Below are 24,368 nucleotides of genomic sequence, written 5' to 3' on the forward strand. Positions count from 1 at the left end.
TGTGCAGGCAGTTAGAATACTCCAGTGGTGAAAATAAGATGATCCAAAATAATAGGATTATTGTCCATCATGCAACCTACTGATTTATCTTGATTATAGTCACATTTTTGGAACCATACTCAGATTAGGACACCACTTTCACATCTGTGTTGTGTATGGAGGCAGATCCACAAGACAACTAGGGGATTCCCTCTTAAAACCGCATATTTTTAACGTGGTGCAGGGTTAAGAAACAGTCTGTGTTCATCGGGCCAGCGGCCATTGGTTAGGAAGACTTAGTCATTTCCTACCACAACATGGTGATGTTCCACTCCTCCCTATCCATTAGGTCACCACTATACCTCACTATCACATCCACGCTTTCAGATAAACAAGTTAAATGACGCTGACGACAGCTGCTGACCACTCTGTCTGTCACTCCAGGCGGTACTTTGGTGAGAAAATCGGTCTCTACTTTGCCTGGTTGGGCTGGTACACGGGGATGTTGATCCCCGCTGCCCTGGTGGGTGTTTTTGTCTTCTGCTATGGCCTCTTCACCATGGACTCGAGTCAAGTCAGGTGGGTCGAGTACGATGCGATACGTGCATTAAAAACAAATGTAAGCCATCGTTTCACCGTGTTCACTGGTTGTCCCGTCAGCAAAGAGATTTGTGAAGCCAACACGACCGTCATGTGTCCAATGTGCGAAGACACTTGTCCGCCGTGGACGCTCAGTGACAGCTGCGTTTATGCAAAGGTCAGTGCAGTTTGGATATTTGCTTCAAGTCTCAGATTTATTATAACATATCTTTTATGTTGAACGTTGACTGGAATCCCATTTATATATGTATCTTTGCAGACTCTGAGCTCAACCATTTGTTCCATTTTTTTGTTTGGTTTGTTTTTCCACAACACGTTGTGGAACATTACAAGAAGCACTGGCAGCCATTGCGCTTACTTGTCTGTCCTTCCCCTTTATTATCATCTAAAAAGTAGTTTGGAAGGGTGGGTCGGTCATGATTTGCCTGTGTTGACCACGCACAGGGTCACTAATGGTCCGCTCTCTTTTATTTAAGGCAGCACATTTGAATAAATTAAAACATTCCACCGAGTGACCTCCCAGACCTATGGATGAGACCCTCTCAGTGCTGTGACACGAAAAAAAAACAAAAATACTGAATGTGTTGAAGCTATTTTAAGCAGCTTTTTGGAGCAGCTCTTTGTGTTTTTCTAGGTGACCCATCTATTTGACAACGGCGGCACGGTGTTCTTTGCTATCTTCATGGCTATTTGGGGTAGGTGCAGGCTATTTAAGTTTCACATTTTGTGTTACTTCAGCTCTGTTTGATCCCCAAACCTTTTAGACGTCAAATCTATATATACATTGGTGTAAGTACTCAGCTCCTCCAAACACATTCAGCTCTCAACACAGTAAACTCTCTGCGGTGGAAAGACCGTCTTATTATAACATTTGTTGACAAATAAACAATGATCAAGTTTTTTACTTAGTGCTGTGGTTGTTTGTTCATTAGGGCGCAGTACCCTTCAGCTGACAGGCGTGAAGAAATAGACCCCGATGGTGGTATATTGCAGCTGTATTTCCACAGACATAATATCTGTGTAATATGGACTCTGAGTGCTGCTGTGCAACATCTGGCCAACATCCATCTTTCTGCCAGTGTGGTAAATAATCACCTCCGCCCGGAGGGACCGCTTGGCACATTGTATGTTTGGGCTAAATGAAGGCCAAGGCAAGCTGCAGAGCCAAGAGAGGTCCGACTCCGCTGACTGTGGTCCACAGCTCTGAATCCTGCATTACAGCTTTTGGCAATGTGGACCAAAGTACTGCACCACTAAGTGCACTCCAGGTCTTGTGTGTGTGCGAGTGTGTGTGTGTGTGTGTGTGTGTGTGTGTGTGTGTGTGTGTGTGTGTGTGTGTGTGTCTGTGTGTGTGTGTGCGCGAGATAGAGATGAAAAATTGGTGCACCCAAAGGACCGAATGTAGGCATCTGAAAAGGCTGCTTTTTCTTGCTTTAAACAAAAGTGGGTCAAGCTATATTAAAGTCTTCAACAGCAGCTGAAGTTGAGTTGTGATGCCTTTTGGGGCCGTGATACCTCCTGACATGTACTGCAACCATTTATTTTTCTGTTGGATCAACTAGCATTATCATGTTATTTATGTAGAAAAAAAGCTTCCATGTCTTCAAATGCTAATAGTACTCATGTTAGTGGTCATTAGAGCTTCACGTGTCACAACATGACTGTTCAGTGAAGATTTACAACAGAACTGAATCAACAGTCTTTTCTATGTGCTGTTTGTGTGTGATCACAGTTTTTCTTTGGGATCCCTCTAATGCCACTAAGCCAAGCAGCCTTTATCGAAGCCTTTTACTGGTGCTATGTATCTGAAATAAACCAGACCTCATGAAAAGTCTTGACAGGGAAAGATTATGAGCACCATTTCTCGTGTTGTATGCAGCTGAAGTCACAATTAAATCCCCGACAATGGAAACAAAGCCTCCAGACAGAATTCTGCCCACAGAACGCTTTACTTTGAAAGTCTTTGAATGTAAAATGGTTCTTGCCCAACAAAGACATGATTTAGAGAGGAACATTGTTATGTTGCCACTTCTCCTTAATGTCACCACAAAATAGAGCAGTCTGACTGGCTGTAATCCCTTTCAGGAATGTGCCCTGCACACAGTGTCATACAAATTATCTGACCGATGTGCACTCTGCTTCTACATGTGATTAACAAGGCATGATGTGACTTTCTATCACATCATGTAGCTAATCCATAATGTGATTTATTCCACTGCAGCCACCGTGTTCCTGGAGTTCTGGAAAAGAAGGAGGGCAGAGCTGACTTACGACTGGGATCTCGTCGATTGGGAGGAGGAAGAGGTATGTCAGCAATATCCTCCGATGATTTCTGTTCATACAAGCGTGCCCGTTGAATTCGACTCTGCTCACATGATCCGCTGCTCTGTTGTTTAATACGGGAATGTGTGTCGTTCATTAGGAGGAGCTGAGGCCTCAGTTTGAAGCCAAATACTCCAGGATGGAGAGAGTCAACCCCATATCTGGCAAACCAGAGCCTTTCCAGCCCTTCTCAGACAAACTCAGCCGGCTCATGGTGTCTGTGTCCGGAATCTTCTTCATGGTGAATCCTCTTAAATCACGCAGCAACCATTCTGGGATTCAGGTTCAGAATGAGTTCACTATCATTTTAACTGGCACCTTTTGGAGCCGTGGGATGCGCCAGCAGTGGCATAACATCTCCCCCTGCTGGTCAGAGTGTGTGCAGCAAGACGACATTGCGCCTAATGTCTGCTGGATGTGAATAATGCTTTATTCGTTTCTGTAAACATTACAATTGTTTGATTTAAAATTAGAAAAGCATGAACAGCATGAACCAAAGTGATAAAATGCTGGTTAGCACACAATCTTTAACCTCATTTATCATCCCTCCGCCGTCTCTGCGTAGATTTCCCTGGTTCTGACCGCCGTGTTTGCCGTAGTGGTTTTTCGTCTCATCGCCATGGAGAAGTTTGCATCCTTCAACTGGGATTTTGTGAAGAAGAACTGGCAGTTTGCCACCTCTGGCACCGGTGTCTGCATCAACTTTATGATCATCATGTCTCTCAATGTGGTGGGTGTCTGGACAAGCATCGCCTGGCATGTTTACATTTTCTGTCCAGCAAATGTTCCATGAAATATTTATTTAAAACTTTGTTCCAGGAACTGTCATGTCAACTGCCAGAAAGTCATTTTTTTCCCCTGCTGAGATTCCTGTTTGAACTACTGCCTTTCTCATGGCCATTAACCTTCCCAGCTGCCGTTGGTGTTAATGTTTAAAAGTACTCTCATTTCTCCAGGTGTATGAAAAGGTGGCGTACCTGCTGACAAATTTAGGTGAGTACAGGCTACACCTTTCTTGCATATGAGCCTTCAGTTTGTCCTCAAACGGTTCTATCGTCTCCCCCATCAGAGCATCCACGGACAGAGTCAGAGTGGGAAAACAGTTTTGCTCTGAAGATGTTCCTGTTCCAGTTTGTGAACTTGAACAGTTCCACATTCTACATAGCGTTCTTTCTTGGAAGGTAGGCTGGCTGCCACAAACGCTTCATTTTAATGAGCTGCTGTGGAAACATGTTGTGTTTCAACCTCCCGTGTCATAACATCTGCCAGGACTCCTTCCTCCTCACTGTGTGCTTACTGTCAGACCCGTGATACGTGTCCGACATTTGCGTTATGGAATCGTGTTATCACCTATAAGTGTATTTTCCTCGTGCAGAGCTCATTAGAGCTTTCTCTAAATGAATTTCCCATCTGATGTTGCCAATCTCAATCTGTTCAGGTTTGCTGGGAGGCCTGGCAAATACAATAAACTCTTTAATCGATGGCGACTGGAGGAGGTAAGTGCCATTAGGAATCATCCTACGCGGCTGCAGTGACTCGCTGATTATGTCCTTCTGTATGAAGACACATTTAGAAGTAATTCATCTTTCCTAATGTTCCTCTTTCACAGAAAGTCAACCATTAATCATCGACATAATTATTCCGATTTTCAATGAATGGGATGAATTGTGTCCAAGGATTCACTCGAGGTTTTTAATTACTGGCCATGAAATATGAATGTTATTATTTGTTCTTGGTCTTCTCAGTGTCATCCGAGTGGCTGTTTGATTGATCTGTGCCTGCAAATGGGAGTCATCATGTTCTTCAAACAAATCTGGAACAACTTCATGGAGCTTGGTTATCCGTAAGTAGGGTATTATTGCATTAATGATGTGCTTTCTCGTATTTATTTTTTTTTTTTCCTCCTTCTGGCTCATTACCATATGAAACAGCTTTTCAACGCGTCAAATCCTTTTGTGCTGACTGTAGTAAAAGGCTTCCTGCAGTGCGTTAGTCTACTGTCAGAAATAATTGCTTTCAGGTGACAGAAAGCGACTTGCTGCACTTTCAGTTTGCTACAGAACTGGTGGTCACGCAGGAAGATGAAGAAAGGAGGTGGTGGAGGCCCAAATGTCGACAATAAAACTCAGCTTCCTCAGTGGGACAAGGATTGGAATCTGCAACCGATGAACGCGCATGGACTGGTGGACGAGTACCTTGAAATGGGTAAAACGTCGTCCTCTGTAGTGTTGCCGTGGATGAATCACGAATGCTGTTTCTGCCCGTGATGAGACGGACATCCTCTGAGCTCCATCCAAACCGTTCTCCTCCCCGTCAGTCCTCCAATTTGGCTTCACCACCATCTTTGTTGCGGCGTTCCCGTTGGCTCCGCTCCTAGCTCTGCTCAATAACATCATTGAGATTCGTCTTGACGCCTACAAATTTGTCACGCAGTGGAGGCGACCCATGCCTGCCCGGGCCACCGACATAGGTCAGTACGCTCTCTGACGGCGCCTCACACTGTGTCACCGTCTGTTGTTAGACACGTTTCCCAACACAAAAATGTATCTTTCATCCTATAGCGATCAATGTGTCTCTGTATCCTTCTGTGCTGCCACATGCTCCAGCAGCCCTTCACTCCATATGATTACAAACCCTCTCCGAATGCTTTGTACGGCCAAATGCTTCTTGAGACCTAATCTTCTCAAATTAAAGGAGGAATCCACCGTGAAATCAAACTCTGATGTTCTTTTGTGAATGATTCTGGCCTCATGCAGAAAAAGGCAGATTTGTCCATCTTAATTTTTCAGCAGCATATTCTTCCATCATCTCTGGAGGCGGCTGATTCCCATTCGGCTAAACTGTGGATCTAAGACAAGATGACCAACCATCACAAAAATAACATCTGTACTGATGAGATTGATTTTCATCCACCCATTCAATTTGTTGATCCTGCACTTTCAGCAGCCAATCTCAGCTGACACTGGGGCCAATAATCTTCAAAGACAAAACGGAAACTAGCCCATTTACCGTTTTACCGTAAAAGATATGAATTTTCATTTTCACGTTCACACACCAATATAACGTGCAGCAGGTCCCAGAGTATGAGGCAGAGTATTGATGCAGGTTTATTAACCGTCATAAAAATGTCTTCGCTCCAATAATACTCACAGTATTCTTTTTTTCTTCAGGTATCTGGCATGGGATTCTTGAGGGTATTGGCGTGTTGGCAGTCATCACCAACGCCTTTGTCATTGCCATCACCTCAGACTACATCCCCCGCTTTGTTTACGCCTTTAAATACGGCCCGTGTGTCGACAAGGGGCACCACCACGACGATGAGTAAGCCTCAAGTAAGACGTTGACTATTTATAGCAGTTTCTTTGTGTTGAACAGCATCTGTTTTTGCTCTCAGGTGTTTGCGAGGCTACATGAACAGCAGCTTGTCTGTGTTCGACATGAGTGAGCTGAAGAACAGCAGCGAGTCCGGGTACTGCAGGTACAGAGACTACAGAGCGCCGCCCTGGAGCTCGGTGCCCTACGAGTTCACCCTGCAGTTCTGGCATGTGTTGGCTGCCCGGCTGGCCTTCATCATCGTCTTCGAGGTGTGATTTTCATCTCTTGGTTTAGTAGAAACGCGAGCAGCGAGTCTCTGTATGTCAGGTGTGTGTAACCGCAGTGTTGTTTCCTATGGTCTGTGCTCAACCAGCATTAAATTAGAATGTCATTTGACAGAATTTGTGGTCCAGTTTCAACAGACACCTTGTATATTTTGTCGTAGTTGTAGTAGTAGTTGTATTATCTTAATGAATGATCGTTAAACTAAGACAAACTAAAGCATGTGATCTCTGGAGAAGACAACTTGTAAACGTGTCCTGCTTTTCCCAGCACCTGGTGTATGGGATCAAGTCCTTCATTGCGTACCTCATACCGGACATGCCGAAGGATCTGTGCGATCGCATATGCGGAGGGAAAAGTACCTAATGCAAGAGATGATGTACGAAGCAGAGCTGGAGCATCTGCAGAAGGAGAGAAAGAAGAACGGACGGCGATATCACCACGAGTGGCCTTAGCTTTACCCTCACATCTCCGCCACAATGCCCTCAGCCTCCTCTGCCCGCTTCTCTCTGTGTTTTCGCTTTGACCGTTTGGCTTCACTCCACTGAGACTGAACACCAAAGACACCTGCTCCAGGAACAGGATCCTCCCCGCGTCTGTTTCATCTTGAGTTGGAACCGGTGTGACATTTGGCGTCCTGCTCCTCTCACCTGGCTTCATCCAGCAGGTCTCCCAGAGGTCTGTGCCGTGGGAGTACCTGTGCACCTGTAATGTTTACTATGCAGATGAAGGGCTGCAGCTCACCCCTGTTCACTCATGCGACCCATCTTGCACTCTCTCCGTGTGGCAGCTAGCACTCTGCTCCGACCCTGCAGCTCGCAGCATGGCCGTCTTTGTTCTCCTCCGAGCATCAGCAGAGCCACTGTTCTACCTGTAACGCGACTGCTATCGTGGCACTTCCTAGCATTTCTCGTCGCATAAGTGATTCCGGTGATGTGGCAACGTTCTTGCAAAGCGACTGTATATTGCCCTCGAAGCATGTTGACTAATTTGTGTGGCCAGTTTTCTTAAACAGCAGAAGAACATAACAAAGCCAATTCAGAATCTGCTCTGAAGACATCGGCATTGCATGGTGATGTGATTTGGTTTTTGATGGAAAACGACCCTCTGTGTGAACTGTGTCAGTCTGTCTGTGCTACTGCTGATCTTGACTGCCTTGAGTTTTAGAAATGTGAACTTTTGATTGTGCCTACATTTGCGCGCCACAGCTGTGTCACCAACATCACGTGTGCCTGTTTGTGCTGCACGTTCTCCTCGATCTGTTTTCTTATCGGCTGTGAACTCTGTCAACTCTCCTGTACGGGTTTGTTTTGGACGTGAGTCACACCACACTACCTACTCTGGTCTCAGTTAATGGCTCTGAAACTCGGCCACAGTGTGCGTTGTAATGTGACTCCCATTATGAAGGATGTATGCATGCCGGAGCCACAAATCTGCTCTTCCGTTCTGCACTCGCAGCCTGTTTTTCATTTGCTGTTGGGAGCAGTGAAGCGTGCTTGAAACTTGGACCACTTAGACATACCTGTGGCTTGGATGTTCACTTTGCAAAGAACATCCATCCACGGTTCCCCGCTGGCAGAGCACGCCAACGCTTCAGTACTAGCAAGCACAGCAGTCATTCTGGGCCTTCAGAAATGTGAAATTGAGAAATTTGGTCATTGCGTTTCAACTGAGGTCTGATGAGGTGGGTCAGAGCGGCATGTTTTGTTTTTTTCCAACAACTCAGGAAAACAGGCAGCGTGAGTGGGCACATCCATCTGCGAGGCAGAATTTGAACCATTTCCTGTTCCATTCATGCTGAGATGGAGACTTATGGAGTGTGTAGAATGAACGCATTAATGAGGCGGTTTGCTGCGGGTGGATGAGGGAAACAGCGGGGGCATTCCAGTATGGATCATGTTGATCGTTTCATACTGAACAGGATGCAGAGTTCACCACGTTATGCGCAGGAAAGTGACAAATATTAGTTTGTGAAAAATGTGTTCATTGATTAACCTATTTATTTCCTTGTTATTTGCATATATGTTTTACGATAATATATTTAATGGGTTTTTTTGTTTTTTTTTACTTTCTGCCATCAGTATGTTTTCACCCTCTGATAGACAATGTCCACGTTTCTCAGGTGTCCTCTGAATGTCACATGTAATTGCATTTTGTTAAAAAAAACAACAACAATCAGAGGCATCCATTTTATAGGCATATTTTTTGCACTGCAGTGCAGTGATGCACACAACAAAGGCAATTTTTGTTTTGAATAATCTGACTATTACAGTAAGTGGAGGTATAAGCTGCTTTGTTGAATTTAAAAATTCTCATCTTCAGCAGCGTTTGAATTACAAGAGAGATTTGGAAACTCAGCAGGTTTTCAGAATATATCTTCCCTGCTCTGTGAACATAGGAGATCTATGCATGTTGTTATCCCTGGAGTGCTACGTTTGGTTTGAGCAGATGCTGATGTACTGGTACGTTAGAGTATGCATGACTTAACACTTGTGTTCAGCAGAAAGAACTTCCATAAAGTTGTTAACAGTGTCTTAAACATATCACCTCCCTTTTTAAGCATTGATCATTTTTGTAGGTTGTTTCCTGAAGTGGCAGTATTTTATACAAGAAGTTTCCTCTTTTCTTTTTTTTTTTCCCAATAATAGCTTGGATCCCACATGAATATATTCTTACTTTGACTGCGGAGGCTGATACAAATCTGACACGTCAAACCTTTGGGACTATGTCTCCCTCCCTACAATTCAAAGGTTTAAATTGATGAATACTTCATGCTGCCGTGGATTGTGTGTTTTATTCAGCTACGAGTCATTTGCAGATGGGACTATCCCCTCGTGTCTCTCAGAGCGCATCAGTTCACCTTCTCACGAATACAAAAGCTGCACAGTGGGGGAAAGGTGTCCTAATGCTTCTATTGTTGGCAATAGCACAATATGAGTATTGTATAATAAGTAATAATGGCATGACCTTGCACATCTGTAAAAATGCAGCAGTCGAGAGGGAGATTAAGCTCTGTGTTCTCTGCTATGCCTCCTAATAAAACATTGTGCTTGAGCAACTTATGTACTTTATGTGGAAGCACAGCAAACCTAATTTACCTGTACAATAGGATGGTATATCAGTCGTGAGATGAAGTGTATCAATAACATTGTTTACTTTGTCCTGTTTACATGTAAAAAAAAAAAAAAAATCATACACACAAAATAATTTGGATATCACTCTTTTTCTGTAATAAATCATGGATTGTATCTTTTAAATCAGCTCTGTCGGGTGTATATTTTGTAACGGCGTCTGTCTGGGTTCCAACGACAAAAATCCATTTCTAAAACAATTTAAAAAAAAAAAAAAACAAGCCCTGCAGTTTAACATCATAATGAGATTGTAGAGAGTCTTAATGAGTGAGAAAAGGTCACTTGTCTGCACTATATACACATGAAAAAACAGTTCAGATTTCAGATTCCCTCTGCAGCACAAGAACGCTGGTTTCAGTGGAAGAGGAGGGAGAGCAGATTATGTGACATGATTGTCTCCTGTATCCTCTTTTTCTGCCTTTCCTCACAACCAGATGGATCATCTCTCTTCATTGTCCTTCACTGTGTGTGTGTGTGTGCTGATGAGCAGCAATAGTGCAAGTTCGAGGGGAACTACACAGGGAAGTTTTCCAACTGAGGGTTGTTGCAAATTGTCCTTTGGTTTGTTTAAGGGGGGAGTTGATTGCTCACTGCACTTTTCTCATTCCAAGATTTCTGCGGCGTGAAGTCTCTCAGCCCTTGCGGCCACCTGGGTAATGTGGGGCTCTGAGCGATCGGCCGCTGTGCCCGCTCACAAGTTGTTCATGTGTTTGTTGTTGTTAGAACGTTAAACAGCAAAGACTCAAGGCCCGGCTCGTAGCATCTCCAAGGCTGTGTAACTTTGGTGGAATCCGCTTATGGAACAAACTAAAGCACATCGGAGTGCAAAGATTGTTTTCTTTTTTCCCCTCTGCTATTATCACAAACCACAAATCTTCTTTCCGTAGCACGTTCAACTAACTTTTTGTTGAATAGGTTGTATTTTTCTGTCAAACCCACTATTTGGGGACGTTTCCTTCAGACTGATTTTCCATTCAGACCATGTCGGTCAACGCTGGCCTTCATTCTGTACAGTCAAAGATAAACAGTCTGTGAGCTGAGAAAACATGCAGAGATTTGGTTTCTTATTAGCTCTGATGACAGATGTTTATTCTGTTATTATTTCCTGTCTTCTGTTGTTTCTCTCTTCTGATGTTTCCTTTGAAATATCTGAAAAGCTCTTTCACTTTCCCCTGCAGAGGAAAAAACAGCAGTTCATAAATGTTTATGAATTTCTATCTTGAGGGGCCTCGACCCCCTTAAAGGGCAGTAAAAGCTGTGAGCCGCTGGAACCTTTTCAGGGGGAAGCTGATTTGGAGGCGGCAGTGAAAACGACTGCAAATGAAAACGAACTTAAGTTGCAAAGGAGAAAAGCTGTCTCCAATCCCCTCTGCTCCCTTCTCCAAGTAGAAACAGGGCGCTGTAAACCATGACAAATGAAAGCATTCACAATGTCTCACGGTAAAACGACTATCAGAAAACTCAAGTTCAAGTCTGAATGTTTACGCTCTGCAGAGAATGTCTCCTTGATATGTTCCTGTACTTTTGTGCTTCAGTGGGACGTTATTTAAGATACGTTTCCCTCCAGTGTGTTAAGAGATACTTTATCCTTCATTTTGCTGGTTTTCCTCTAAATTCTCTTTCTGAGCATTGGACTGGACCCCCCCCCCAAAACAAAAAAAACTTCTAGGTTTATCTAATTTTAGGATTTCATGGAATAATCATACATTAGATTTAATGAAATGAAAATCATTCGCTAGAACTGCAGCAGTAAAAGACATCTGAGTATAATCCCATCTGGAATGTAATGAGTTAGAATAATAAACACATGAAGTAGATATACACAGTTGAGATAAGCACAGAAATAATAATGTACCTAACTATTTTCCCACTATGATTTCTCCACATCTGGTCAAGTTACCACGCGGTGATACAAACCTTTCAAAGAAAAGATGATGATGATATGAGATTCCACAGCTGCAGCTTGAATCTGTCCGACAGTTCTCGGGTTTTCGCCTTCCTCCCACAACCTGACAGTGACTCACTGCTTAGACGACCCGATGAGGCACACATGTTTGCACCATCAGTCAGTAAGAAAATCTGCTCCCGTCTCACAGACCACACACACATGCTCACATTAATTCTGACTGTACAAAGAAAGAAATGTACAAACTTAACTCTCCAGTTTGTCTCACCAGGCTGAAATGTTCCACAGGGTCGGCCTATTAATAACACAACCATGCATCTGCTTCACCTGTGCAGGGTCGCAGGGAGCTGGAGCCAGGACGCCAGGGACGCCAGGACGCCAAGGACGCCAGTCAATCAATTCAATTCAAGTGTCTTTGGTCCGTTGGAGTCACAAGGACGACATGCAAACTATTCCCATCAACTAATCAGCAGCAGCATTATTCTCATAGTTCATAGCCAAGTCAGCCCAGTGTTCTAACCACTTTCCCTTCTGTGCACAAAGCAGCCTGCACTTCATGACCTCCATGTGACTGATGTTTTTCACTCAGCCAGACAGCGCAGGTTAGGAAGGCAATCAGTGGGCACAGGGATACAGCTGCTGTAAATCCAGCTGTGGACGTGTGAACAGGACAGGAAGCCAAGGATGACCAAAGAGGTCACAACATCGGAGCCCACAAATCACCAGCACGATTCGGGAAATCTGTTTCCATCATTACAAAAGGACGTGTTTCACTGCCGTTTTCATTTATACACTAAGAAATATGTTCAGTGAAATCCAAAGCTGAATGTGAAGGTGTAACGTCAAATTTATTTCCAGGTTGTCAATGGAAGTCTCAATTAATTTGATCTGAATGTTTAACGCCCCGTCGCTTCCAATGAGGTTTAAGTATCCCAATAATCAGCGCAGGCCCAAAGAAGTGTTTCAGTTAGACAAGCTGATTTTCAGTCATCACTCAGGATGATTGAAGTAAATTCTTTTATCTCATTTTATTCTGCCGTCTAGTTATTCTGCAAATGTTCTCACACCACTGAGACATTGATTCCAAGCAATGGAAAATGGATTAAACACTCAATCCATCTTTAAAGATGAGGAGAAATGACGGCATGGCAGGTATCTATAAAATGCCTTGGTGGGTGAGAAGACGTGGGAAATTCAGATTCAAATGAGTCGACCTGCTCCTGAGAAGCAGCAGCAGCATTGGATAACTGGATGGATGGATGACTGGACATCAGCGGCACGGATGGTTAAGGTAAAAAGCTTCCACCAAACCTCCCACCGCACCAGAACTAAGCAGACATGTAAACACTGAAATACAGAAATACTTCATTTACTTTGCAGCTTGAATGAAGAATATAAATGATGTAGTGGAAAATAGAGGAATTAAAAATAACTGATAACTATAGCTACATACTGTATACTACAAAGGTCACGTAGGTCATGTATGAAAACAACAATTAGAACAGAAGCGTGGGCAAACTGAAAAATACAGTGTAATATTTATCTTCATACAAAAGATTGTATTGCCCATTACCTCTGTGTGTCAAAAAATATACAGTATCGTATGTATATAGTTCCAGAAATAAATGAGTGAGTATTACAAATAGACAATGACTGTTTGATGGAATGAGGCCGGTGCCCCAGCATGGTTGACAGAAGAAATGCCAGTATGCATGAAACAATAATCAATAATAATTATAACAAATCTGTTTTCTATATCCACTGTGTTGATTTGTGACGAATGACGTGCGATGAACTGCAGCACAGCAAGAACTGGGCAGAGCGACTGTGACATCATCCGTCGGTTTGTGGATGTTTGCAGCCTGGAGTCAGAGAGGGTCAGAAACAGAACAGCCAAACTGCACAGTCATTTCCTGTCGATGTGTCATATGGGTTTTGTCACTGCTCCGCTGGCATTCGGAGAAGTGCGGCAGGTCCTGAAACGGTTCAATCCTGATGGAGACGTTTTCAGACGTGTGAGTGCTGAAGGCGCCTCATGCTGGCAGCCAGTGTGCAAAGTGCGACGAATGATAGTTAAGTTGTTTGCTTGAGGCTTAAAATCTTCATGTCTGAGAACACTTAATGCGCAGAGCCACAGAAACCTGTCACACAGTAGTTTCAGGGAAGAGCTGGTGGGGCGTGGAACTTATAAATCATATTTAAAACAGCCGCACGGCATGAAATGGAACGTCAACAGATCTGCTGGGCTGAAAACAGTATTACTCAGAGGCGATGCTCTAGTGTAAATGACTGAGAATCTTCCATTTCTCAGTGTCGAAGAGGTTCTGCGAGCTTGTCGACTCTCAGAAGTGAGACCAAAGGCGAGAGTGAAGGTCGTGGCTCGGTGATGCCGCGGTCAGCACTCGTCTCTTTCTTGTTGTTGAATGTTGTATTTGCTCCTCATCCACTCAGCCTCAGAACGACCCTGCGAAAGATGAAAGACGCTTTGTGAAATGTACTCAAACACTGGCGAGTGTGCGAGCTCATGGAATAGAGCAAAAAAGACAATGACAAGCAGAAAGACGACTCGCTGTTCTATGTCTTGAGGCTGCATTGTATTATGGTCTGTTTCTTCTAACAGTGGAACAATTGCGTCATCTGCTTCAGTGGATTGTTGAATGTCAACGCACAACAGTGAACTTGTTTCCTTCGATGTTGCCGCCAAATCTCGTCTCACTAAAACACTGTATGGCTGCAGCAATGTCACGAAGCCCTGGAAATATTTATGGTGCTTTGCGTGTAGTTCGGGGCACGGAGACAGGGTCGTCTGTTTGAACAATCACCTTTAGCCTTCAGTTAGCATTAGCATTACTCAGTCACATTGTATATGACTTTCTTGGCAAACATTTGTGTATGAATGTTATTTTTAAGCCTCAACTATAACTTGTCATGGCTTCTGTTCAAAAACAGCAAAAGATGGTGTAGTTGATGGACTTTGTGTTCTTTTATGTCCTTTTTTTATCGCCCCTCCCACTTTGTTATCTACCACTTGCTCCAGAGGGAGCTCCAGAGGGAAAAATAATTGTGGGGTAAAAAAAAATGAGTGAAAGAAAAAAATACTACAAAATATTCAAGATTGCTTTTTACAAGATTTACATACAAGTAGTGAATATCTTTAGATACTCAAGTAAATCACAGTGTTTCCCTTCATGATAGGCAGACACCAGCTGAGTACTTAGCTCCTCCCACTGAGCTGAAGAACCGTTCAAAAAGTACATTTGAAATTTTATACACATGACAAGTAAAATTCTTCGACTTTTAACTTTACTTATTTTAACTTCAGATGTTAATGATTTTAACTTTAACTTTAGATGTGAATAATTTCCACACACTGTAATTTTCAAACATGGATTCGTTTTTTTAACCTGATACATAACACACACACACACAAACCAAACCTGAGAACGGTGTGTAGTCTCACAGAGCTGCAAATCCCGCGAGATTTAACTGTTTAAGGCGGAAGTTGTCATGGCGCGAGAGTGTGACAGGTGAACTGCGGAGGAACCAGGATGTAGAAGGATGTAGAAGGATGTAGAAGGATGTTCAAGGATGTTGAAGGATGTCTATGGTGAGTAACCGACAGAGGGCAGAACGTGTGTGCAGCTTTCAGTGGGAGTCTTTCATTGTCCCACCGAGAGAGTCCTTCGGCGGTTATTTAGCTGTGTGACAGTGACGGTGTGTCTGTGTGAACTGTTCCTGTTGGAGGAATCAATCAACAGTCGGTGGTGTGTGTCCTCTGCTCAGCTGAAGCAGCTTCACAAACGTTCATGGCCAACGTTTACAAATACAGGTGCATCTCAGTGAAACAGAATTTCATCAGAACGTTGATTGGGTTTTTGGTTTTTTCAATGTGTGTGTGTGTGTGTGTGTGTGTGTGTTAGTGTGAGAGCGGATGTGTGAGCTCATGTTTTATACGCCAACATTCGAGTATCGCAAAAAGTGACGCTGGTGCCTTTCATGGAAGCTCACAGACACAAATTGACATAACTCTGAACAACAAATTGTGATTTTCTACCAACTGAATATTTCTTTGGTGCACGAAGCGATAAACATTCGCTGAGTCTGTGAGTCGGTTGCTCTTCTCTGCAGCCTCCCACTCAGTCTGCTGGCTCTCCTGCCTCCTCCTCCTCCCTCAGAGCTGCGCTGCGATGAAATCCGTCACCACCAGCTGAAAGGCATCTGTCCAAACTGCAGCCCTCGAGCCCTCTCACACACACACACACACACACCACAACATTAGACAGCACAGGATCAACAACAACATCGCTCCCAACTCCACCAAATTCTGTTTTGTTGCTCCATCTGCTTCCAGGCGGCTCTGCCCTGCGATAACCCTGCTCCGCCTCGGCGAACAGGTCAGTTTACTCTCGCAGTGTTGTACTGAGAGATGCTTTATTTATTCAGGTGTTTTCCTGCAGAAACAGAAAGCCGGTGTCCTCGGAGGGAGGACTTTGCAGCCCGACAGTGTGCTCAGAAGAACAGCAGCGATTTTCAAACAAACAACTGGTTCGTCTTGACTCAGAAGCTGCCAAACACGACACAAGCATGTACACTTGTTCAAATGTGTCAGAACCTTTCGCTGCAGAGATGATAGGACTTACATAAGCCATTCTACCAATATTATTCACACTTTTCAGCCGTGGTGACTCACTGAAAAATAAACTGACGGCGAGTCGTGATCCAGGCTTTGTCAAAAAATAGGAGCACTAGGTTTAAGAATGTTTTCTGGCAGCAGACCCCGGTGACATGAACCAAACGAATAATATTTACATGCTAACAATAGACTGAGTGCCGGGTGTCCCATGAAATCGGTTGTTTATATTAGGATTCAACACTTCCGCTCAGCTCGAGTGAACTCTGACCTCAGTGCAGTGTTTCGTTCCCCAGCTGTGTTTCACTTTGAGGCGCCCTCATCACACCACAAAACCAACAAACATCCCAGCGGTACACAAAAGCTGCAATGGAATGAGACTGTTTGTGCTATTTCACAAAGTCATGAGCTGAACGTTTCCATATTTGTCCTTCAGACATCTTCTCCTGATGTTCCTATCGCCATATGGTTACAATCATTCTCCAGCTTCTATTTTTTTTTTTTTTTTTTTTTTCTGTGTGTCATCAGAAACTAATCATCTTATTCGGACATTTATTCGAACCAGAACTGTCAGAGGCAGGAAACGCACAGATGATGAAGCGCTCTCCACGTGACTACGTGATCAAAGTCTTTCATATATTCCATCCTCGTAAATACCCAATGAACCAGTTGTCTATGCTGTCTGATCCATACATGACTGTGTTGTGTGTTGTCTAACAACAACATCTCCATGTACTGTATGGAAGGCTGATGGACGATCTCCAGCCATGTGTTTACAGCTCGCCATATGTTTCCAGTTTGGGTATCACTGAGTATCTGCGACTAGACCACCCTCTGATGATGTAATTATCCAAGGCAGGATATTCAGTGGAGGGGATCATAGCCCCAGGGTTCTCATAGCCCCCCCCGCCCCCCCATTTCACTGAATCCATTGTGTCAGTACGTTTAATAAGACCAGTGATACTGTTAGAATTCCAATTATCAGCACTCCAGAAATTCCAAATTCCTCACTTCCTTAGTCAAGTGTTCCCCAGGTCAGGCCTGTTGCAGAAATCGTAAATGATGAAAACTAGAGAATCTTAGCCTTCTGACAGCTGATTTTCAAAATATTAAACTAAGAGGATGTTTGCTTTGGTTACTGTCCGTTTACATGCAATTAGATTTGAAAACTCTGTGAACCTGCATCCTGCAATGGGCCCCTGGAATTGAATGCCTTCAATGGTCCAAATGTTTTGTTTCAAATCACATAGTTTGACGTTGAAGGTCATTTAAGTGGCTTTGTGCTGTACAAACGTCATTGTACATGACTTCATTCTACACAGTGTGATGTGTTGATGGTTCTTGTATGTATTTATTTAACCTTTATTTAACCAGGATGAATGAGTGATGAAAAAAAGTCATTATTATGAGATAGAAAAGTCATGATAAGAGTAAGAGAGTAATGAGGTATAAATTTGGACTTTTCTCAGACTTTTCACTTTTTATCTCGTAATAATGACTTTTTTATACCGTAATAACTTACTGTTTTTTTATCTCGTAATTTCGACTTTGTCTAATAATTCCGACTTTCGTTTAGATCTTCATTGTTTGTGTGTCTCTTTGTGGCGGAGACATACACAGCGCATCTCTGGACAGAGAACCAACCCGCGAGTTGGAACGGTTATACGGTGTTTGTCCTTTCACTTCCACGTCCGAAGACCAATGGCTCATGGGCTGCGCCTCCTGGTGACGGGGGACCGAGTGTAACCTGAGTCTGCTCCGTGGTGGAGCAGAGCTCTGGGTCCGACCAGCAGCGCAGATGCTCACGGAGCGAGAGGAGGAGGTGCACGATGGATCCCGTCCCGCTGCTGCTGCTCCTCATGGTCCCAGCTCTGCCGGCGTGCTCGGCCGCCTACACCGGGCCCCTGCAGGCGGAGATCTCCAACGGCACCTTCCATCACTTCTTCGTGCCGGACGGAGACTACGAGGAGACCGAAGACCCCGAGAAGTGCCAGATGCTGTTTAAGTTCTCGGACTTGTATCCGTGCGGCGCGGCCGCCGAGGAGAGCGACGCCGTGGTGCGGGACGACTTCATGATCGCCCGGCTGCAGGCGGAGGACGCGGCGCGGCTGCTGGAGAGCATCGGCCGGACGGTGGCGCACGACCTGGACGGAGAGGACAGCTACGGCAAGTTCCTCCTGCGGGAGATCGCGCAGATCGGCGAGGCGTTCTCCAGCGTGGACAAGTCGCTGCTGGAGCTGGAGGTGAAGTTCAAGCAAAGTCAGGAGAGCGAGCTGAGAGAGGAGCAGCAGCTGAACGGCTACGTGGTGCCAGCAAGTGGGGAGACATCCGGAACTCCCTGAGGACACCACAGACGTCTCAGTGGGGCTGAGGGACAAACATGAGCTGCTGTCCCTCATCATCCGCAGTCATGGAACCAGACTGAGCCGCCTGAAGACCGGAGTACCTCCATGTGGGCTCGTAGAGGGGGTGAGGTGACCCTCCAGGTGCCACATTGAGAAGCTATGTGGGAATATGTGGAACATCTGACACCTTCTAGTATTCCCATGTTTTGGACATGAAGTGGAGCTCGAAGACAAACATCAACACATTCCTTAGTCAGGAAGAGAGAACAAGTAAAAGCACATGTGGGTGTATTGGTCCCTGAATCACTAATACCAGAATTAGCTTATTTGACCAAAACACAACCACTACGTGTCCGTGATTTAACTTATGTAGGTCATTATAAGATCAAATAAAAGCTGAACAAACCATCTCCGATCTCAATTTGGTATTTTGTTTGTTTTTCAAAGAAACAATACTTTGTTTGGTTGTTTTTTTTTATAACTAAAACTCAACTTCTTTTAAACTCCATCCACAATTTGAAGCTTGAGGTTTGTGTAAAGAGTGTAACATTGAACTTTTACAGTTTGGGCAGTGGAAAGTGGCCTTCCTCCTCCTCCTCTCCTGCTTACTGTGTTTGTTGTTAGCACCACAACTGGCAGACTGTCCCTTCAAGTGTCCCTGGTTGATTTGCATCTGAAGTCTGTCATTGCCTTCCGCCTCCATCTGGAAGTCATCGAATGAAGCATGAAATATGTTTGTTCAAAGGCCACCACTCTCGTCATTACCCACTCTTTTGTCTGTCACAATCTTTCAAATTTGTGGTTGACATGAAACGCCTTTGTGTCGAAAGTCAACGTTAATCGGGTGATGTCAGTTTACCAGGAATAGACCCGTAAAGGATGCGCGTGTGTGAGTTTGTCAAAACGCTGCCGTTTGGCTCCTCGGCTGTGTCACATCTTTGATCCCTGAACGATATGAACTTCCCAATCTACCAGCAGCCTGTTTTTATTTGCGTTTTCACTCTGGTGAAACTCTTTCCAGCCAGCATTTTCAACAACCACAAACTAAATGCCATAAGCCCGTCTACATTTCGCAGAGATAGTGTCTCTGCAGATGTGAACGCCCCAGATGGGTTGCCATGGGCGCAACTGGGTGTGATTTCCTCTGTCTGGTTTTCCTCACAGTCCAGCTTCCCCGGAGGGACCCCTTTTTAAAAACAGCTCTGTGTAGCAGCACAAAAGCGTGAGGCAGGCTGTCAGAAACGCTCCGCGTGCACAGAAACCCTACATGTCTGCTCTTTTATTTTCAGGGGCACTGCAATGGGCTTGAAACGTTTAATTGGAAAAATGTAGTTAAAAATTTCAAACTGTTTACATTAAGGCAGAGGATCACGAAACATCTGCACCCAGCCTTCTTTTTCTTTAGAAAAACCAAACATGTTTTTTCAGGAATTGTATTTTGAAATACCTAAAAACCCAACAGCCTGCTCACGGGAGAATGTATTCTCCTCACTAAAATTTTAGGGACAAACAAACAAAGAAAGGTCAGGAATGTGGTCTGAAGTTGACCTAAGAACACTGATCCCTCTGTGCACAGCACAAAGCCCCGAAACCAAACGCCTGTGTCGTGGCTGTGAATGCTCCCGACCCCACATGTTTCCCTGCAGTGAATATTACACATCTGAACATTTCGTAGGAGGAAGAAACAGAAACTGGTTATTTTACTCAGTGATGATCACGTGTTCTTAACTCAGTGTCCAGCTCCCTTCTCATTAATGAGCTTCGATGCTGATGAACACACACACACACACATCGTTTTTAAACTGTCCATCGCTTTTTAAAGTGACCTTGCAGAATGTGGATTTATGAGCTCATAACATTTGATTTAATGTTCAACATGATCTTTCCAGGAGTAAATGAAGTAATTACACCACATAGAACACACTCACACATACACACACACACACATACACACAGTGCAGGGTGATTTCATTACAACAACAGTATAATCATTTTGAAAATAATTACAGTGGGTTATGAAATACTACGCTCGTATTTAACGGTGGCAGGATGGTGATGAGCCTGTCATCGTCGACCTGCAGCTGAATCAAAGTTCCAGAGCAGTTCATTGTTTCATCTGACAGATTTGGAAGAGCTGTGGATGAAGTCACACTCTGTATGTGTTTCTGCTTCTCTGTTCTTTGTTTTGATTGCTGGTCAGGACGCCTGTTCCAATTTTAGCTTAAACCATCAAACTTTGGCCCGCTGACCTGTATTATTTCCCCTCACGTTTAGCTCACTATGGTTCGTACAATGTATAATAATCATATTGCACTGATTTGCTTCACTACACAAACTTGCCATCATGCCTGATGGGATGATGAGATGATTGGTCTTCAGTCCCGCTGAGTGTTTTTTCTCAAGAGACAAAATCCTGTCTGGGCCCTTTAACACATCAATGACTATAAAACAATATGTTGGGGCTTTACAAGACTATCCCCACAAGATTAGAAAACGATGTTGCCGAGCAAACGTAATAAATAAAATAACCACAAAACAATTAACACCCCTGAGACTACTACAGCTGCAGAGTGTTGGTTTAAAGTTGGCACATAGTTTACATCAGCCTTGCTTCCACCTCTGTTTAATTTACTGCTGCATCAAAGAATAATAGAACTGTTTAACGTTAACACCTTTTTAGCCTACATTGCCTGCATGTAACGATAATAGCCAAGCTGTGAGACACCAATATGGTTTCGACCAAAAAACAGAATGTATTTCACGCTGTAGCCTTGTAACATAATGAACATAATAAATATACTCTAAGCTACAAGTCTGTGGCTCAATGCTTCTCTCAGGAGTTTACTGGAATGAGTCCAGAGCTGCAAAATCCTGAAGAGGAACTGCCTGCAAGCAGAGGAGCCTCAGGAAAGAAGTTGAAATCTCATCAGGCACTTGAACCCACGTGATTTTAATCTCTCACAGACGTTATGGAACTAGTTACAACGCATAGTGGCTGGTATGTGTTTTTGTCAGTGGGGTGAGAAATCAATCATGTGTTGTCAGAATGTCTGAAGAATGTTAATGGTTTTGACTGGTCTGTGTATCACAGGAAGCTTTGATCTTCAGGCTTCATGCCTTCGGTGGATTGCTCCCTCATCTGCTATATTGTTTTCTGTTCAGTTCACCTAATGAACTTGCTGCAGCTACAGGATGAAATGCATTCGAATACTTGTATGACACAGTAAAATAGAGCGTTTTTCAAACTGGAGCACCACCAAGCTAATTTCATGAAGCTCTGTGGAGAGGCGGCCAAGTGGACGACCTATTACATTTTTGGCCTTATGTTTAACTTGGGCGATAAATTACATTCTCATTACAGTTGCTTTGGCAACAGCTGGTCTTTATAGCGCTCCAGTCCAGTTTGGTTTTTGCCCAGTTTTGTATCTCAGTTGAACTCATTTACACGAGAACAGAATTCAGATTTTTAAGACGTTACCCTGAGGAATCTGAAGAAACGTAGGGAAGAAATGAAACACAAGCAGCGGACAATCTGTCCCCATCAGCATAGACGAGGAAACAAGACGATCAGAAGATACACAGCATGTCTGCACGTTGTTCCTATACGGATAAATCTGTTTTGCATGGCTGTTTTATTTTTCAAAAATATTTCGATGGAGGATGAGGGCGGGGGGGGGGCGGTATGACCTCAACAACCACAAAACATTTTCCTTCAAACACATTTTGGTCTCAATGTTCGTATTTCCCCCATGAATAAACACAAATGCATCTGCATACATACAATTCAAAAAGTACATGTACATTTCTTCAGTACATAGTTTCAGTACAGGTTTCAACATTGTGCTATTGGTCTTCTGCCAGTTTCTCTTTTTTTCTTCTTCTTCTTCAAGCTAGCAAGAGGATGAAAATGTGCTTAACTGTAGTCCTCTTAAAGAGCAAGCAAGCACACTGAACAGTGCATTCATAAAGAGGAACAGAAAAAAAAGCACCAGAGGAACTGAAATCAGATTCCATCAAATGTCAATCCTCTTTTGTTTCCAGGTGAGCAAGAGTCTGTGTCTGTGCTTTCTAGATGTAGCCAAGTTGTTGCTGGGTGTCTCTCTGCTCAGTCTCTGGGTAAAACTGTACTTGGAACAAGACTCGTCACTGTTTCAGGATGAGACAGGTGTGTGTGGGTGTGTGTGTGTGTGTGTGTGTGTGTGGTGTGTGTGTGTGTGTGTGTGTGTGTGTGTGTGTGTGTGGTGTGTGTGTGTGTGTGTGTCTGTGTGTGCTCTGGCAGGCCTGTCACACACAGCCATTCTCCTGCCTGGGCTTGTGTGCCACAGGGGTGTGTGGAGGGTAGAGGGATGGGGCGAGTGTGCACAGGAACCAGCCAGCAGCGTCAGGCCCAGTCCGCCCCACGCGCAGAACATGGACCAGCCGTAACCATGGCTGATGTCCTCTGGGATTCCAAACATGTGTCGGGGGAAGCGGGACAGTTCAAAGTTGATTCCAGCCACACATGTGCACAGGGAGATTATGCAGCACGTTCCTGCCGGAGAGGAAGAGAGAAGTCAGGCATGTCAGCAACCCAGTTTTTCATTTGGTGCACCATTTCACCACTGGGATTCACAAGGATCGTGCTGCCCCCCTGTGGTGACTAAGGGTAATGCTCTTTACGTAAAGAAGCTCTTACCCCCCATGAGGAAAAGAAGGTCCAGCGACGTACTGCATCAGATCATGTATCCTTACAGCATCCCCAGCACACCTATGATCCAGCCGAACAGGATGATGGAAACGGCCATGCCGATGAGCTGACTGTCATCCTCTGGAGGTCTGCGAAGAAGATGTTTGAACACATTGATCCATCAGATTATTCTTTTTTATGTTTTGTTTTTGTTTTTTTGGGGGGGGGGGGTGGACTTACGGAGGGCGTGCCACTCATCCTGCCTTATTGTCTTCGTCAGATTGATGGGCAGATTCCTGGCCTGGGAGGAGGAGGAGTAGTAGTATTTGATTGGCGTGCAGCGCGGAACCAGTCCTGTGGACGCAAACAGCACAAGAGAGTCAGTCCGATAAGCGCTGAGAGCAGATGAGAGCACATAAGGAGGATATCACAAGGCTCGGTGCTGCCGCCCCCTCTCCCAACCCCGCCCCACCCCCACCCCCCCCACCCCCCCTTCCCTTTCCTTCCTTTCCTTTCCTTTCCTTTCCTTTCCTTTCCTTTCCTTTCCTTTCCTTCCAACACCACCCACACATTGTGGAGTTATTGTACGCATTGCCGATGCTTCTGTTACTACAGTTTGTCCATTTGTGTTGGGAAACACACACACAAACACACACACACACACTGAACATCCACCGCGTTGTAGCTGAGCTCCTTGTCCTGCGTGGGCCCTTCTAGGTCTGTTCGCAGCATCAGCACATGGATAGAGGTACCCAAGTACTGCGCCTCTCTCTGTCTCTGTCTCACACACACCACACACACACACACACACACACACACACACACACCACACACACACACACACACACACAAAACACCACAACAACAACAAAACACTGGCCAAATGGTGGAGCCAATACATGATTCCCACACACCTTTAAAGATCAAATCCTCCGTTTCCAGGTCGAATCCCTCTCGGTGGCACTTCCTCCACAGCCCGGGTGATGGTGGAGTTGATGTGCCGATTGCAGAGGGATTCCGTGGCCGGGGCTGGAGGCAGGAGGTGCCGCTTAGCCCGCAGCAACATCTCGCCACTGACACTGGAGCCTTTCCGCTCCACGTTCTTCTCCTTCGGCAACATGCGGAGAGGGAGGTTGTTGTTGGAGATGTAGATGTAGCCGGGTCGTTTCTTTTGTTGGACAGATTCTTGCAG

General features: G+C 44.5%; 3 protein-coding genes across 3 annotated transcripts; 2 read left to right on the plus strand and 1 right to left on the minus strand.

Moving 5' to 3' along the window:
• Positions 1–423: 423 nt before the first annotated feature.
• On the plus strand, positions 424–6,953 carry LOC144740049 (anoctamin-3-like; the record flags this gene model as incomplete). The annotated part of the gene is given in 16 exon segments (XM_078622934.1): positions 424–558; positions 640–736; positions 1,214–1,274; positions 2,801–2,883; positions 3,002–3,142; positions 3,467–3,631; positions 3,858–3,894; positions 3,971–4,082; positions 4,340–4,397; positions 4,647–4,744; positions 4,952–5,106; positions 5,219–5,371; positions 6,072–6,222; positions 6,296–6,485; positions 6,769–6,840; positions 6,843–6,953. Coding segments are annotated over 16 exon segments (1,819 nt in total), but the record flags the coding sequence as incomplete, so codon positions are not given.
• Positions 6,954–17,994: 11,041 nt separating this feature from the next.
• Positions 17,995–18,643, plus strand: LOC144740050 (fin bud initiation factor-like). Its single transcript, XM_078622935.1, is given in 2 exon segments — positions 17,995–18,465; positions 18,467–18,643. Coding segments are annotated over 2 exon segments (648 nt in total).
• A 4,151-nt stretch (positions 18,644–22,794) lies between these two features.
• On the minus strand, positions 22,795–24,353 carry LOC144740051 (transmembrane protein 178B-like; the record flags this gene model as incomplete). Its single annotated transcript, XM_078622936.1, is given in 9 exon segments — positions 22,795–22,880; positions 22,883–23,041; positions 23,186–23,204; positions 23,206–23,244; positions 23,247–23,305; positions 23,308–23,325; positions 23,417–23,530; positions 24,091–24,154; positions 24,156–24,353. Coding segments are annotated over 9 exon segments (756 nt in total), but the record flags the coding sequence as incomplete, so codon positions are not given.
• Positions 24,354–24,368: the final 15 nt, after the last annotated feature.

This window comes from Lampetra planeri, unplaced genomic scaffold (genome assembly GCF_965212315.1).
Source record: "Lampetra planeri unplaced genomic scaffold, kcLamPlan1.2.h2 scaffold_1867, whole genome shotgun sequence".
In the NCBI taxonomy this organism is placed as follows: domain Eukaryota; kingdom Metazoa; phylum Chordata; class Hyperoartia; order Petromyzontiformes; family Petromyzontidae; genus Lampetra; species Lampetra planeri.